Source organism: Stomoxys calcitrans, chromosome 5 (assembly GCF_963082655.1).
Source record: "Stomoxys calcitrans chromosome 5, idStoCalc2.1, whole genome shotgun sequence".
Classification (NCBI taxonomy): domain Eukaryota; kingdom Metazoa; phylum Arthropoda; class Insecta; order Diptera; family Muscidae; genus Stomoxys; species Stomoxys calcitrans.
The window spans coordinates 106,426,019-106,440,614 of record NC_081556.1 but is presented as its reverse complement, the minus strand read 5'-3'; the positions used below and the strand labels follow the sequence as shown (position 1 = coordinate 106,440,614).

Here is a 14,596-nt window from a genome sequence, read left to right as displayed (position 1 = left end):
GACCGATCTTTCGATTTAAGGTTTTGGACCCATAAAAGGGCGCTTTTGTTATCTGATTTCGCCGAAACTTGAGACAGTGAGTTCGACTGCCCTCTTTAATTTAGCCCAGTTTGGTTTAGCTTTTGATATAGCTGCCATATAAGGCCGATCTCGCGATTTAAAGTCTTGGCCCTATAAAAAGTGCATTTATTATCCGTTTTCGTTGAATTTTGACGCTGTGATTTATGGTAGGCTTTACGACATACGTGTTCTTTATTCAGGTTCAGATCGGTTTATATTGGGATATAGCTGCCATATAGACCGATCCGCCGATTTAAGGTCTTAGGCCCATAAAAGCCACATTTATTATCCGATTTCGCTGAAATTTGACACAGTGAGTTGTGTTAGGCCCTTCATCATTCTTCTTCAATTTGGCTCAGATCGGTCCAGATTTGGATATAACTGCCATATAGACCGATCTTTCGATTTAAGGTTTTGGATCCATAAAAGGGCGCATTTGTTATCTGATTTCGCTGAAATTTGAGACAGTGAGTTGTGTTAGGCTCTTCGACTACCCTCTTCAATGCAGCCCAGTTTGGTTTAGCTTTTGATATAGCTGCCATATAAGACCGATCTCTCGATCTCGATCTCCACCAACCTGAGGTGGTGGTTATCCAAAATTCGGCCTGGCCAAACTTAATGTTTTTTTGCTTGTTTAAACTTCAAACTTTTTCAGGCAATCATGATGCAGAATATATGCTGCACAAAGTTGGAATCATCCTCTAAACATGATAACTAAATAAACCTAAAATGTAAATGGCAACCTTTTAAGAATTCAATGTGGAACACCCATCCATATCCTATACTCTTCCAGCCATAATACCATAGAGTGTATTTTAATATTGTCCTTAATCCGAGTGCTCCAGAATTAAACGCCTAACTCTTCCTCCAATTCATACTGATGACAGACTTTTTGGACTAATTTTTTTGTTTTTTTCTTGATATGAAGAAAAAATCTATTAATTTTATTTAAACTTAAATTCTCAGTTACATAAGCGATATACCACGTATTGAGTTGCCAGATTATTTGCCAACTGAGCAAGATATTCTACGTGCTCGTGTACCCACGACAGGAATTTTGGAATATCCCTTCGATTTGGATGGCATTGTATTTAGGTAAAAGTAATGAACACATTTCACAAATAAACTAGTAAAACATCCCCAAAGGCTAACACCCTGAGTAATGAAAAATTGTAATGAAAGCTCAAAAGAAAGGTTCGAAAAAAAGTAGAAATTCCCCTTGGAATTTTCCAAGAAAATAATAGAATGCATTGAAAAGAACTATGTGGTATGCAAGATTTTTGTTATTTTTTTTTAGTATTTTAAGTTATTTTTTGTAATTTACTGTGTTTATATGTTAAACAAATCTTTTAATGCTTTTACTTATGCTTGTTGTTGTTAGATGGCTTAGTATATCCTTTTATATCCTGTATCCTTAAACTAATCAAAATTTTCTCTTGGACTTTTTGTCTGCATAATGATATCATAATAGAATGGTAGACGTCGGCGGTCAGCGTTCGGAGAGAAGAAAATGGATTCATTGTTTTGAAAATGTAACATCAATCATATTTTTAGTGGCCCTTTCGGAATATGATCAAATTTTATTCGAATCTGATAATGAGGTATGATCTTCTCTATAGTTCTTCAGTTTTCCTAAATAATGATTTCTTTCTACTTCTTTCATTTCAGAATCGTATGGAAGAATCAAAAGCTTTATTTAGAACTATTATTACGTATCCATGGTTCCAGAATTCATCAGTAATTCTCTTCTTAAATAAGAAAGACTTGTTAGAAGAAAAAATTATGTATTCGCATTTGGTAGATTATTTTCCTGAATATGATGGTAAGTTAAACGATTTTCTCACCTTTTTCTTATTTCATTACAAAGTCCAAACCAATGTTCTGTCAAAAGAATAGATTTTAGGCAAAATTGCGATTGTTTTCTATGAAACAACAATTTAAGAAGAAAAATTTTAGAACAAAAATTTTCTATTTTAAAATAATATTTTCTCTTTTTTATATAAAAAATTTTTATTTTTAATTAAGATATCCGGGTTTTTTAAATCTCAATCTATGCCTATGAGCCATGAGCTATGAGCTTCTATATTAAGATTAGGTTAGGTAAACTTTCGTTATAGTGCTATTGTGTGATAAGACTCACACGTTTTAGTCAAATGTGGAGCAAGAGAAGGCAGATGCCATATATTGGGTTGCCTAAAAAGTAATTGCGGATTTTTTAAAAGAAAGTAATAAAACTTAGAATGAACTTTAATCAAATATATAATTGCCATTTTGTTCGATAACCTTTTGCCATCTTCCTGGCAAATTTAGTATTCCACGCTCATAGAACTTCTGGCCTTTATCTGCAAAAAACTGAACCAAGTGCGATTTTATAGCCTCATCATTGCCGAAAGTTTTACCATTTAAGGAGTTCCGCAAAGATCGAGATAAATGGTAGTCTGATGGTGCAAGGTCAGAGCTATATGGTGGATGCATCAAAAGTTCCCAGCCAAGCTCACTCAGTTTTTGGCGAGTGACCAAAAAGGGGTGCGGTCTAGCGTTGTCCTGGTGGAATATGACACCTTTACGATTGACCAATTCTGGTCGCTTCTCCTTGATGACTGTATTCATTTGTCCAATTGTTGACAGTAAACATCCGAATTAATCGTTTGCTTCCTTGGAAGCAGCTCAAAATATACCACACCCTTCCAATCCCACCAAACAGACAGCATAACCTTCTTTTGGTGGATATCAGCCTTTGAAGTGGTTTGAGCTGGTTCACCATGCTTGGACCATGATCGTTTTCGACTAACGTTGTTGTAAACAATCCATTTTTCATCTCCAGTTATGATTCGTTTTAAAAACGGATGGAATTCATTGCGTTTAAGGTGCATATCACAAGCGTTGATTCGGTTTGTTAAATGAATTTCTTTCAATACATGTGGTACCCAAATATCAAGCTTTTTCACCAGTCCAAGAATTTTTATGTGATAATGAACGGTTGATTTTGGTACATTTAACTTCTCTCCTATCTCGCGCTCAGTTACATGACGATCCAATTCGATTAATGCTTTGATTTGGTCATCATCAACTTCATTTGGCCGACCTGAACGTGGCTCATCTTTAAGTGAAAAATCTCCAGAACGGAATTTGCAAAAACCAATTTTGACACTGTCTTCCTTTTAAGGCTTTATCACCATACACATCTCGTAACTTTTTAGCAACCTGCTCCGCGTTTTTTCCTTTACGGAAATAATAAAGTAAAATGTGACGAAAATGCTCCTTTGTGGGCTCCATATTAAAATTGACGCCAAACAAACAAATGTAAACAAAATTTCGCGCACTTTTTTTTCTAAAGCAAGCTAAAAGTAACAGCTGATAACTGACAGAAGAAAGAATGCAATTACAGAGTCACAAGCCGTTGAAAAAATTTGTCAACGCCGACTATATGAAAAATCCGCAATTACTTTTTGGGCAACCCAAAAAGTAATTGGTAGCCACAATGCAAATGAGTTAGTGTGTGTGAGAGAAACTAAAAGTACACAGCAAGAAATTGTGTGCCAGCATTCAGTGGTCAAACAGACAGCTACCTGTAAACGCGTATTGGGTGTGTTTTTTTCTTACGCTTTGTAAGAAGATTTGAATGAAACATAAATAAGAATAAAATTTTTTTTGACAATAATGCTTTAAATATACCGAATGGTCTACCATTTTTTAACTATACCAAAGCTGATAGTTTCTCTCAAAAACCCATGTGCAAACTGAAACTTTAGTAGACTACATGGGAGTGAGAGCAGAAACAACGGAGAACATGTTGAAGCCTTCGAAGAAACACCATTTTCCACAGAAATACGATGGGACTCAAGGAGACACCGGAATTTTGGAATAATGATGTTGATCGAAGGTATATAATTACGGAATTTATGGTGAAGTAAGCCTTGAAGAGCTTCAAACCATTTAAGTCATCGCCTTAAGTCTTATAGCCGCAGTGGCTGCCTCGCATTTAATAAAGGGTGATTTTTTTGAGGTTAGGATTTTCATGCATTAGTATTTGACAGATCACGTGGGATTTCAGACATGGTGTCAAAGAGAAAGATGCTCAGTATGCTTTGACATTTCATCATGAATAGACTTACTAACGAGCAACGCTTGCAAATCATTGAATTTTATTACCAAAATCAGTGTTCGGTTCGAAATGTGTTTATGTATGTCTATGGATAGGATATCAAGAATGGTTTCCATTGCCCTAGTAGGAGTGGTCTTCATCGCCCCGCCTATGCCAAAAGTTCTCTGAACCTGTTGTATTATCCTGACGTTGCACTTCTTTTTCCATAGCAGTCCACTAAACTACTTAGGCGTTAGTAGGTTTTGGTCTAATCACGCTCCTATCCTCGGATTCAGGTCGCATTTCGAGCCTACGGCTCGTCTAATACTGCCCAACATCTGTGAGCCTTCTCGGTACGCTCCTGAATGTGATACTTCCAATTCAGTTTCCTGTCCTAGATGAGTATTTGAAATTGTCAGATATCGAAATCGTTCAATTGAGCTTTTGAAGAAAACCCATTTTGCACAGGAAATACGATGGGACTCAAGGAGACACCGCAATCTTGGAATAATGATATTGATCGAAGGTGTATAATTACGGAATTTATGGTGAAGTAAGCCTTGAAGAGCTTCAAACCAGTTAAGCCATTCGGACCTAATGGAACAAAGGCCACCAAAGGCCTACAGACCCATAAGCCTTACCTGGTCAATACTTTCACAGCGTGCCTGGGACTTGCATATACTCCGAAAGCCTGGCAGGAGGCAAGAGTGGTATTTATACCCAAGCCCGGCAAGTCAAGATAGGCGACACCAAAGGACTACAGACCCATAAACCTTACGTCCTTTCTACTCAAAGCCATGGAACGTATTGTGGACACCTTGATAAAGAGTAGGACATCCAGCGAACTGCTCAAATACAAACAGCATGCCTATGTCGAGGCAAGGTCTGTGGAGACCGCCCTGCACGAGGTTGTGCATAAAATAGAAGAATCCTTCGATGCCAAAACGTACACCATGGCGGTATGCATTAATATCGGGGGGGCTTTTAACGGAATGACACACTGATACAAACCTTAGACCAGTATCGGATGGACCCGCTCCTTAGAGACTGGATAAACCATATGCTAAGCAACAGGTGGATAAATGTGGAAGAATGTGGCTCAGGCACGCCACAGGGGGGCATTTTATCGCCACTCCTAAGGGTGACCACTATAAATGACCTATTGCGGATGCTGACTGAGGAGGGAACGACACACTGATGCAATCCTTAGACCAGTATCGGATGAACCCGCTCCTTAGAGACTGGATAAACCATATGCTAAGCCACAGGTGGATAAATTGTGTGTCCAATGACATACATATAAGGAAGAATGTGGCTCAAGCCACGCCACAGGGGGCATTTTATCGACACTCCTATGGGTGACCCCATAAATGACCTATTGCGGATGCTGACTGAGGAGGGTTTTGAACCCGTCTAAGGATCCGAAGTAGAGGGGCTTTCGGCCCCTCTGCATAGCTACTAGGCTAGACCTAGTGGTCTCAATGTTAACCCAGAGAAGACTAAAATCTACCTGTTCACGAGGAAGACAAAGGTGGGCCAATTTAACGCACCACGTTTCCTAGAACGATTTCGATATTCGACAAGTTCAAATACTCATCTAGGACAGGAAACTGAATTGAAAGTGTCACATTCAGGAGCGTACCGAGAAGGCTCACAGATGTTGGGCACTATTAGACGCGCCGCAAGCTCGAAATGCGACCTGAATCCGAGGATAGGAGCGTGATTAGACCAATACTTACTAACGCCTCAGTAGTTTGGTGGACTGCTATGGAGAAAAAACGTCAGGATAAAACAACAGGTTCAGGGAACATGTTGTCTTGGCATAGGCGGAGCGATGAAAACCACTCCTACTAGGGCAATGGAAACCATTCTAGATATCCTATCCATAGACATACAGATTAAATGCGAGTCAGCCACTGCGGCTATAAGAGTTAAGGCGATGGGAGAATGGATTGAGGATATAAGCAGCTCATACCATCGCGGTATAATTGAGGTGATGATTGGAAGCCTGAAATGAATGGTAGAGGTTTCCGATCGGATACCTGAGACGACACTTGAGGTCGAGTGCTAGGCACTGCTGCCATCGGCGCAGTATTGGATTGACCAAACCCTAGTATTGTCATCTGGAAGATCATGTTACACGGATGGATCAAAGCTAGAGGACAGTGTAAGCCTGGGGGTCTACATTACGAGCCCAGGGACTGGAATCTGTTTTAGATTGCCTGACTTTGTCAGATTGAATATGGAGGTAGCGATCCTCGTCAAGCTGTCGTAGGTGAGCAAGCTAGTTTTGGCCAAACAACCGACCGCTGCGGGAACTGGGACGGCCTTTGGTTATTTAAAGGTGCCAATAACTCGCCCTGTCATATTGAGCATCATTGGCAGTCAATATTTGTGCAAGAGCCGGTGGCGCCCGATCTCTAGCAGAGACTCTCTGCTTGAAACCGCTGATTGTCCGCGACTGCCGTTGCAGCTACTCCATATGGAGCATTTCACTATCCGCACAACCTGTGGGCACGTCCGGTAGCTCGCAGTCAAGTTTCTCGTGACAGCAATGAACACCACACAGATTGGACCTCAATGTTGCAGCCTGTGTGGAGCTCTCAGCTATCGCGTGCCGGGAGACTTTCTGATCATAATACGATCCTGCAGGCGGAGATCCGGGCGATTACGGAATGCGTGAGGTGGTTTGGTTGTTGTTGTTGTTGTAGCAGTATGTTGTACACTGATGTAGCAGCCCTTGCCGATAAAGGAATCCATCAGGGCCAATCCCGTACGTACAACCGGCTGCTAAGGGATTAGTGGCGTGGTGTTAAAGCGAGGACGCCGAGTATGAACATCTTTACGCATAGTAAACAGGCCAGAAGAGCAATAACAACCAGGAAGGTAAAATCACGAACAGTCTTGGAATGTACGAAGAAAATTAGCACCTTCTCTGAGGATGGTACGATCCTCATCGTTTGGGTCCTGGGCCGTAGCAGAGTAACTGGGAATTAAAGCAGACGATTTGTGAGTGAAGGTCAGACAACTGCCGTCAATAAACGTGGTTAATCCGAAGCCTTTCGAGTCGACGTAGTACGAGTTAAGGGCGTGGGCGACGAATGCGCATGTAACAGCGAAACGATCGGTAGGACTGCGAAAATCCTATGGGGAGATCCGGATCGTGAGAAGACGAGGCTATCAATGAAAGGAAGTAAGAAGGAGGTCAGTATAGCTTTCCGTATAATAACGGGGCACATAGGACTACGAGCTCACTTATGTAAAAAATAAAAAATATCAGATATCGGCACTTAGGTCAATCCCATGGCAGCCGGTTGTACGTACCGGATTGGCCCGATGGAGTTCTTGTTGTTGTAGCAGTGTGTTACACACGGAGTCGGCAGACCTTGCCGGTGAAGGACTTCATCGGGTTAATCCGGTATGTACAACCGGCTGCCTTGGGATTGGATGGGGAGTTCTTCATCGGCAATGGTGCCGCCTCAGTGTACAACACACTGCCACAACAACAACCGGCACTTTGGTGGGGCACAATACCAGACATGAACTAACTTAGGGGCGTGGCATGGAAAACAATTAAGTTTCCTTTTTTGTATTTAGAGTCGCGTCCTTCTTTAATTTTGTTTTTTCCATTTTTTTCCGTCCGTCCGTCCGTCTGTCTGTCAAAAGCACGCTAACTTTCGAAGGAGTAAAGCTAGCCGCTTGAAATTTGCCACAAATATTAGTGTAGATCGGTTGGGATTGTAAATGGGCCATATCGGCCCATGTTTTGATATAGCTGCCATAGAAACCTATCTTGGGTCTTGACTTCTTGAGCCTCTAGAGGGCGCAATTCGAATCCGATTGGAATGAAATTTTGCACAACGTGTTTTGTTATGATATCCAACAACTGTGCCAAGTATGGTTCAAAACGATCCATAGCCTGATATAGCTGCCATATAAACCGATCTTGGGTCCTGACTTCTTGAGCCTCTAGAGGGCGCAATTTTAATCCGATTGGAATGAAATTTTGCACAACGTGTTTTGTTATGATATCCAACAACTGTGTCAAATAAGATTCAAATCGGTTCATAAGCTGATATAGTTGCCATATAAACCGATCTGGGGTCTTGACTTCTTGAGCCGCTAGAGTCGCAATTATTATCCGATTTGCCCGAAATTTTGTTCGACAGATCCTCTCATGACCATCAACATAGGTGTTTATTATGGTCTGAATCGGTCTATTGCCTGACACAGCTCCCATATAAATCCAACTTTATATTTTACTTCTAGAGCCGCTAAAGGGCGCAATTCTTATTCGAATTGACTGACATTTTACACAGGTCTCCAACATATAATTTAATTGTGGTCCTAATCGGACCATATCTTGATATCGCTCTAATATCAAAGCAAATCTTTTCTTTTATACTTTTTTATTTGCCTAAGAAGAGATACCGGGAAAAGAACTCGACAAATGCGATCCATGGTGGAGGGTATATAAGATTCGGCCCGACCGAACTTAGCACGCTTTTACTTGTTTCAATTTATTTCCTTTTCATCGAAATGGTTGTCTTTTTCCTCAGAACTTAAATTACTAATGCAACTTCCCCCTTGTTTTCAAATGTCTTTAACAAACGAAGCATTGCATATTTCTAAAAGCATTCTTAATCACAAAATATGAACGCTGCATATTAACGATAAGAAACGACAAACCTTAAATAATTATTTGATAGCAACATATTATTTCGCTGAGTGTTTTTGCAAAAATTATGCGTACACCCAAGCGCATATTCATTCGTTGCTGTCTGAACAACGACTGAAACAAAGACAAAAGCGTACGTGTCAATTTATTATGAAATTAAGCGTAAAGAAAATGTTCACCACCACCGATCTAGCTACTAATATTGAACCATCTAGATTTTCTCACATTTTTCGCGGAAGTCGATATTTGCAACCATTAGTCTTATCAGCATGTTTTTCAATCAGAAAGTTACCTGTCATAAAGGTTTCGATGAGTGTGACTTCTGTTTAGCCAGAATTCCGATAGATCTTTTCAATTCGGTTAGTAACCCGTACCCAACCACCCCATTCATAGTCTCTAAATGCCGGACGTTCATCAGTCAGGAGAAAGCCGCTTGGGGCGGCTTTAGAGAAAACAACAAAATCGCCGCTTCAGTGAACTACCACTGAGAGACAATCCCATGGCAGCCGGTTGTACAGGGTGGCTGATGAAAGCCGCTACCAAAAAAAAATGTAATAACTTTTTTTCTATTTAATAATAATAATTTAATAATTAATTTAATTAATTAATTAATTAATTTAATTAATAATAATTTAATAATTAATTTAATAATTTAATTTAACATGAATAAAAGAAAAATGTATTCCATACACCGAAAAAAAAATGTAGCAATATTCATCATTGTAGCAATATTTATAATATTTATTTATTTATATATTTTTAATATTTATAATATTTATAATCCGTCCCTTTTCTTCAATCTAGCCCTTTCAATGAATTTGTTGAATTTTTATCTCTAGATTATAAAGATTAACGCTAACGTCTCGGAGCAGTGTAGACATTGTTGTTGTAGCAGTGTGTTAAACACTGAGGCGGCAGCCCTTGCCGATGAAGAACTCCATCGGGTCAATCCGGTGCGTACAACTGGCTGCCATGGGATTGACATTCACTAGGTGTTGTTGTAGCCACATTTTCATGTGGAGGTGGCGATCCTCGTCTATACTACCGATCGCCACAGGAACACGATGGCCGTTGGTTATTTAAAAGCGCCAATAACTCGCCTTGTCATCTTGAGCATCATATGCACTTAGTATTTAAGCAAGCGGCGTTGCCACCCGGCTTCTCACTGAGACTCTCCACTCAATACCGCTGATTGTCTGCGACTGCAGTTGCATCTATTGTACTTCGTATGGAGCTTTCCACTATCCGCAAACTGTGAATGCAACCGGTAGCTCCTAGCTCCCAAAGTTTCAGCCTGTATGATGCTCATAGTTATACCGTGCTGGGATTCACTAGGTGTCGTTGAAATGGCTGCTGCGAAAACAGCTCTAAAGATATCGGCAAGCGATGTAATATCGTTGTTGTTGTTGTAGCAGTGTTTGGTACACTTAGGCGGCAGCCATTGCCGATGAAGGAATCCATCGGGTCAATCCGGTATGTACAAACGGCTGCCATGGGATTAATTTCGTTGTTGTAGCAGTTTGTTGTGTCCTATTCCTCGTTTTCTTGATTCTATTGAGTATCCAGATCCAGGAACTCTGCGACTAAGATGGGGTGTGTCCACAGGCATTTGGGTCTGAGTCGAGAAGGTCTGGTTGGGCGTTAAAACAGGTGACGTGTGTCGTGTGGTCTCTGGTCACAATCGGGACATATATCCTGCACGTCGGCATCAATCCTTGCTCTGTAGGAGATGAGGGGGCTGCATCTGCCGGATCAAAATTGAGCCAGAAATACTCTGGTTTGACGGGGGAGGTCAATTTCAAAGTGTTTCAGCCACAAATTACGCTTATTTTCGTTGACTACCCCGTTTATTTCCTGACTCAGCTCGCTGATTCTGGGTTTAATGGGTCCGTACAACGAATCCTATCACGATCGTCTGCGAGTACCATTGCCCGCGCCGGGAAATTGGGCGCAGGTATAAAGCCAGAGGCCGCTGCTTTAATGATATCTCGGAATTTCCTTTCGGCAACTAGCACATTCAAGGAGGGTTTCTGTTCACTGAAGCGGCGATTAGTGTACTCTCTGAAGCCAGTCCAATCGGCCTTCTTATGATTGATAAACGTCCGGAGCTCAGAGAATTATGGAGAGGTGGTCTGACCCCAAAGAGATGATCACTCAGGAGATCAGGGGATCCAATGGAGATGTCTGGCGAGCTGCTGTATCTCTTCGTAAACCTAATGTGGGCATTCTCATTCACCGTGCAAAACGTGGAACCTTTAATCTGCTCTGCCAAAGTTATGCCCGGATGGTCGTTACCTAAAGGAGAATGCCATGAAGTGTGATGCGCATTAACGTCCCCTAGAACCAGACCATTATGGCCAGATAGTAACCTACTTATGTCGGGGTTGTAAGCTTGGCCATTAATCGGGACACAGCTACCAACCGGCGGTATGCACACGTTGTATAGCTCTATCTCGGCGGTACCGTACCTGACTGCTATCCCCATGCATTTCATGTAGGGGTCACCAGCGCCATGCGCAGGCGAGATAGGTCTTTATTGCACGGAATGGTGTATCACGAAGGTCAATCCCCCACCTCCATTCCTTGAGCGATCCTTACGTAGCACATTGTAAGCGTGACAACTGTGAAAGCTGCAGGTGTTGGTCAGCTTTGTCTCCTGGATCGCTGCGCCCAAAATGCTCTTCCGACTCTTAAAATCTACCATTTCTTCGATCTTGCCTCACAAACCATTGCAATTCAATTGCAAAAAAGATAGATTTCCCGGCACTGCCCTGGAAATATTGGGGCTGGGATGCTGCTGTTACGTATATTGCCGCACGGGAGAGGTCGGGGGGTCACATAGTCCGACAACGACGACGCTTGTGACCCCTTCCTGTCTATATTCGCAAAGCACCTTGCAACATATTCAGTATGACTGTACTCCCGTAGTGATGTACGGCCAGAGCAAGATCGAAAATGCACCCACTCTATGCACCGGTTACATCTCACTGACACCGACCGATGATGGAGGCGGTACTGGCAAACCGAACAGAACCAGGTTCCGGGGTTCTTTTCAATCCCGGCACGGACCAGAAACTTGCGGAGAAGGCACTCCGAGATGTGCCTCTCCCATGACGAAAAAAAAACGAACGCGTGCATTGAGGCGGCAGCCGTTGCCGATGAAGGGTTTCATCGGGTCAATCCGGTACGTACAACCGGCTGCAATGGGATTGTGATGGCCCACGGTAGATTGTGATGGCTGTCCATCGGTTCGGAGACCACGGATAAGACGAATGGTTCTCCTAGCCTTGTCACTCTCGGGATGCACAATTAATTGACGGTTGAATAACCTGTTGCATCTCTTCGGATCAGTCGCAGTTACGTCGCCAAAAGCGACTGAGGTCCCGTCACCCGTCTACCGGGGTTCGAGAGTGACTTAACAGTAGACCAGAGCTTGCCTAAATCGGTACCTAAGTTACATTGCTCCAAAGTGTTCCAGGCACAAATTACGCTTATTTTCGTTGACTACCCTGTTTATTTCCTGACTCAGCTCGCTGATTCTGGGGTTAGTGGGTCCGTACAAAGAATCCTATCACGCTCGTCTGCGAGTACCATTGCCTGCGCCGGGAAATTGGGCGGCAGGTATAAAGCCAGAGGCTGCTGCTTTAATGATGTCTCGGAATTTCCTTTCGGCAACTAGCACATTCGAGGAGGGTTTCAGTTCACCGAAGCGGCGATTAGTGTGGTCTGATCCCAAAAAAATAACGCTTGCCAGGATACGTCACTCAGGGGATCAGCGGATGCAATGGAAATGTCTGGCGAGCTGCTGCTTCTCGTCGTAATCCTAGTAGGGGCATCCTCATTCACCATGCAAAACGTGGAGCCTTCAATCTGCGCTGCCAAAGTTATGCCCGGATGGTCGTTACCTTGGGGAGAATGTCATGAAATGTTATGCGCATTAAAGTCCCCTGGAACGAGTATGGCCAGATTGTAACCCACTCATGTTGGGTTTGTAAGCTTGGTATGTGCACGTTGTATAGCTCTATCTCGGCAGTACCGTACCTGATTGCTATCCCCATGCATTTCATGTAGGGGTCACCAGCGCCATGCGCAGGCGAGATAGGTCTTTATTGTACGGAATGGTGTAACACGAAGGTCAATCCCCCACCTCCATTCCTTGAGCGATCCTTACGTAGCACATTGTAAGCGTGACAACTGTGAAAGCTGCAGGTGTTGGTCAGCTTTGTCTCCTGGATCGCTGCGCCCAAAATGCTCTTCCGACTCTTAAAATCTACCATTTCTTCGATCTTGCCTCACAAACCATTGCAATTCAATTGCAAAAAAGATAGATTTCCCGGCACTGCCCTGGGAATATTGGGGCTAGGATGCTGCTGTTACGTATATTGCCGTACGGGAGAGTTCGGGGGGTCACATAGTCCGACAACGACGACGCTTGTGACCCCTTCCTGTCTATATTCGCAAAGCACCTTGCAACATATTCAGTATGACTATACTCCCGTAGTGATGTACGGCCAGAGCAAGATCGAAAATGCACCCACTCTATGCACCGGTTACATCTCACTGACACCGACCGATGATGGAGGCGGTACTGGCAAACCGAACAGAACCAGGTTCCGGGGTTCTTTTCAATCCCGGCACGGACCAGAAACTTGCGGAGAAGGCACTCCGAGATGTGCCTCTCCCATGACGAAAAAAAAACGAACGCGTGCATTGAGGCGGCAGCCCTTGCCGATGAAGGGTTTCATCGGGTCAATCCGGTACGTACAACCGGCTGCAATGGGATTGTGATGGCCCACGGTAAATTGTGATGGCTGTCCATCGGCTCGGAGACCACAGATACGATGAATGGCTCTCCCCCTTGCCCTGTCACTCTCGGGATGCACAATTAATTGACGGTTGAACAACCTGGCGCATCTCTTCGGATCAGTCACGGTTACGTTGCCAAGTGTCTGAGGTCCTGTCATCCCGTCTACCGGGGGTGGAGAGTGACTTAACAGTAGACCACAACTTGCCTAAACCGGTGCCAAAGCTACATTGCTCCAAGTGTTCCAAATTCCGTCTATGTTCGATGACTACCCCATTTATTTCCAGATTCAGCTCACTGATTCTGGGTTTAGTGAATTCCATCAATGCCTGCGCCGGGAAATTGGGCCGCACTTGGGGTATTCGACCGGCTGGTATAAAGCGAGCGGCTGCTGCGTTAATTATGCCTCGGAATTCCTCTCGACAACTAGCACATTCAAGGGGGGCGTCAGTTCATTGAAGCGGCGAATGGTGACTCTTTGAAGCCAGTCCAATCGGCCTTCTTCTGATTGATAAACGTCCGGTGCTAAAATGTTTTAAAGTCAGGTGGTCGGTCGATGGTGAGAATTATGGGGAAGTGGTCTGACCCTAGGATACAACACTCAGGAGATCAGGGGATGTAATGGAAATGCTACACCTTCTCGTAATCCTAGTGGGGGCATCTTCATTCACCGTACAAAACGTGGAGCCTTCAATCTGCTCTGCCAAAGCTATGCCCCGCTGGTCTTTACCTAGGGGACAGTGCCATGAAATGTGATGCGCATTAAAGTCCTCTAGAATCAGACGATTATGGTCAGATAGTTCATTTGGTCAATCCGGCTGGTAGACAATCTGCCACGTGATTATTTCAACTCATTATTCTTAACCTAAGCTGTAGGCGAAAACGAATCCTGCTGTCTTTCCTCGTCACAGTTTTCAGTATATCTTGCACATTAGGGTTTCGCCCGATTTTAGTTACTTTTGAAGGACGT

General features: G+C 43.1%; 1 protein-coding gene across 6 annotated transcripts in view; it reads left to right on the top strand.

The window, feature by feature from the left end:
* LOC106081034 (G protein alpha q subunit) overlaps positions 1-14,596 on the top strand; it is an 82,775-nt gene that overhangs the window by 51,411 nt on the left and 16,768 nt on the right. For 4 of the 6 annotated variants that reach the window (XM_059368598.1, XM_059368601.1, XM_013242710.2 and 1 more), the window contains 3 exons: positions 1,027-1,155; positions 1,532-1,661; positions 1,729-1,882. In XM_059368598.1, the coding sequence (XP_059224581.1) occupies positions 1,027-1,155; positions 1,532-1,661; positions 1,729-1,882 (413 nt within the window). The remainder of the gene's footprint in view (positions 1-1,026; positions 1,156-1,531; positions 1,662-1,728; positions 1,883-14,596) is intronic. The other 2 variants (XM_059368600.1, XM_059368599.1) reach the window with 1 other exon arrangement.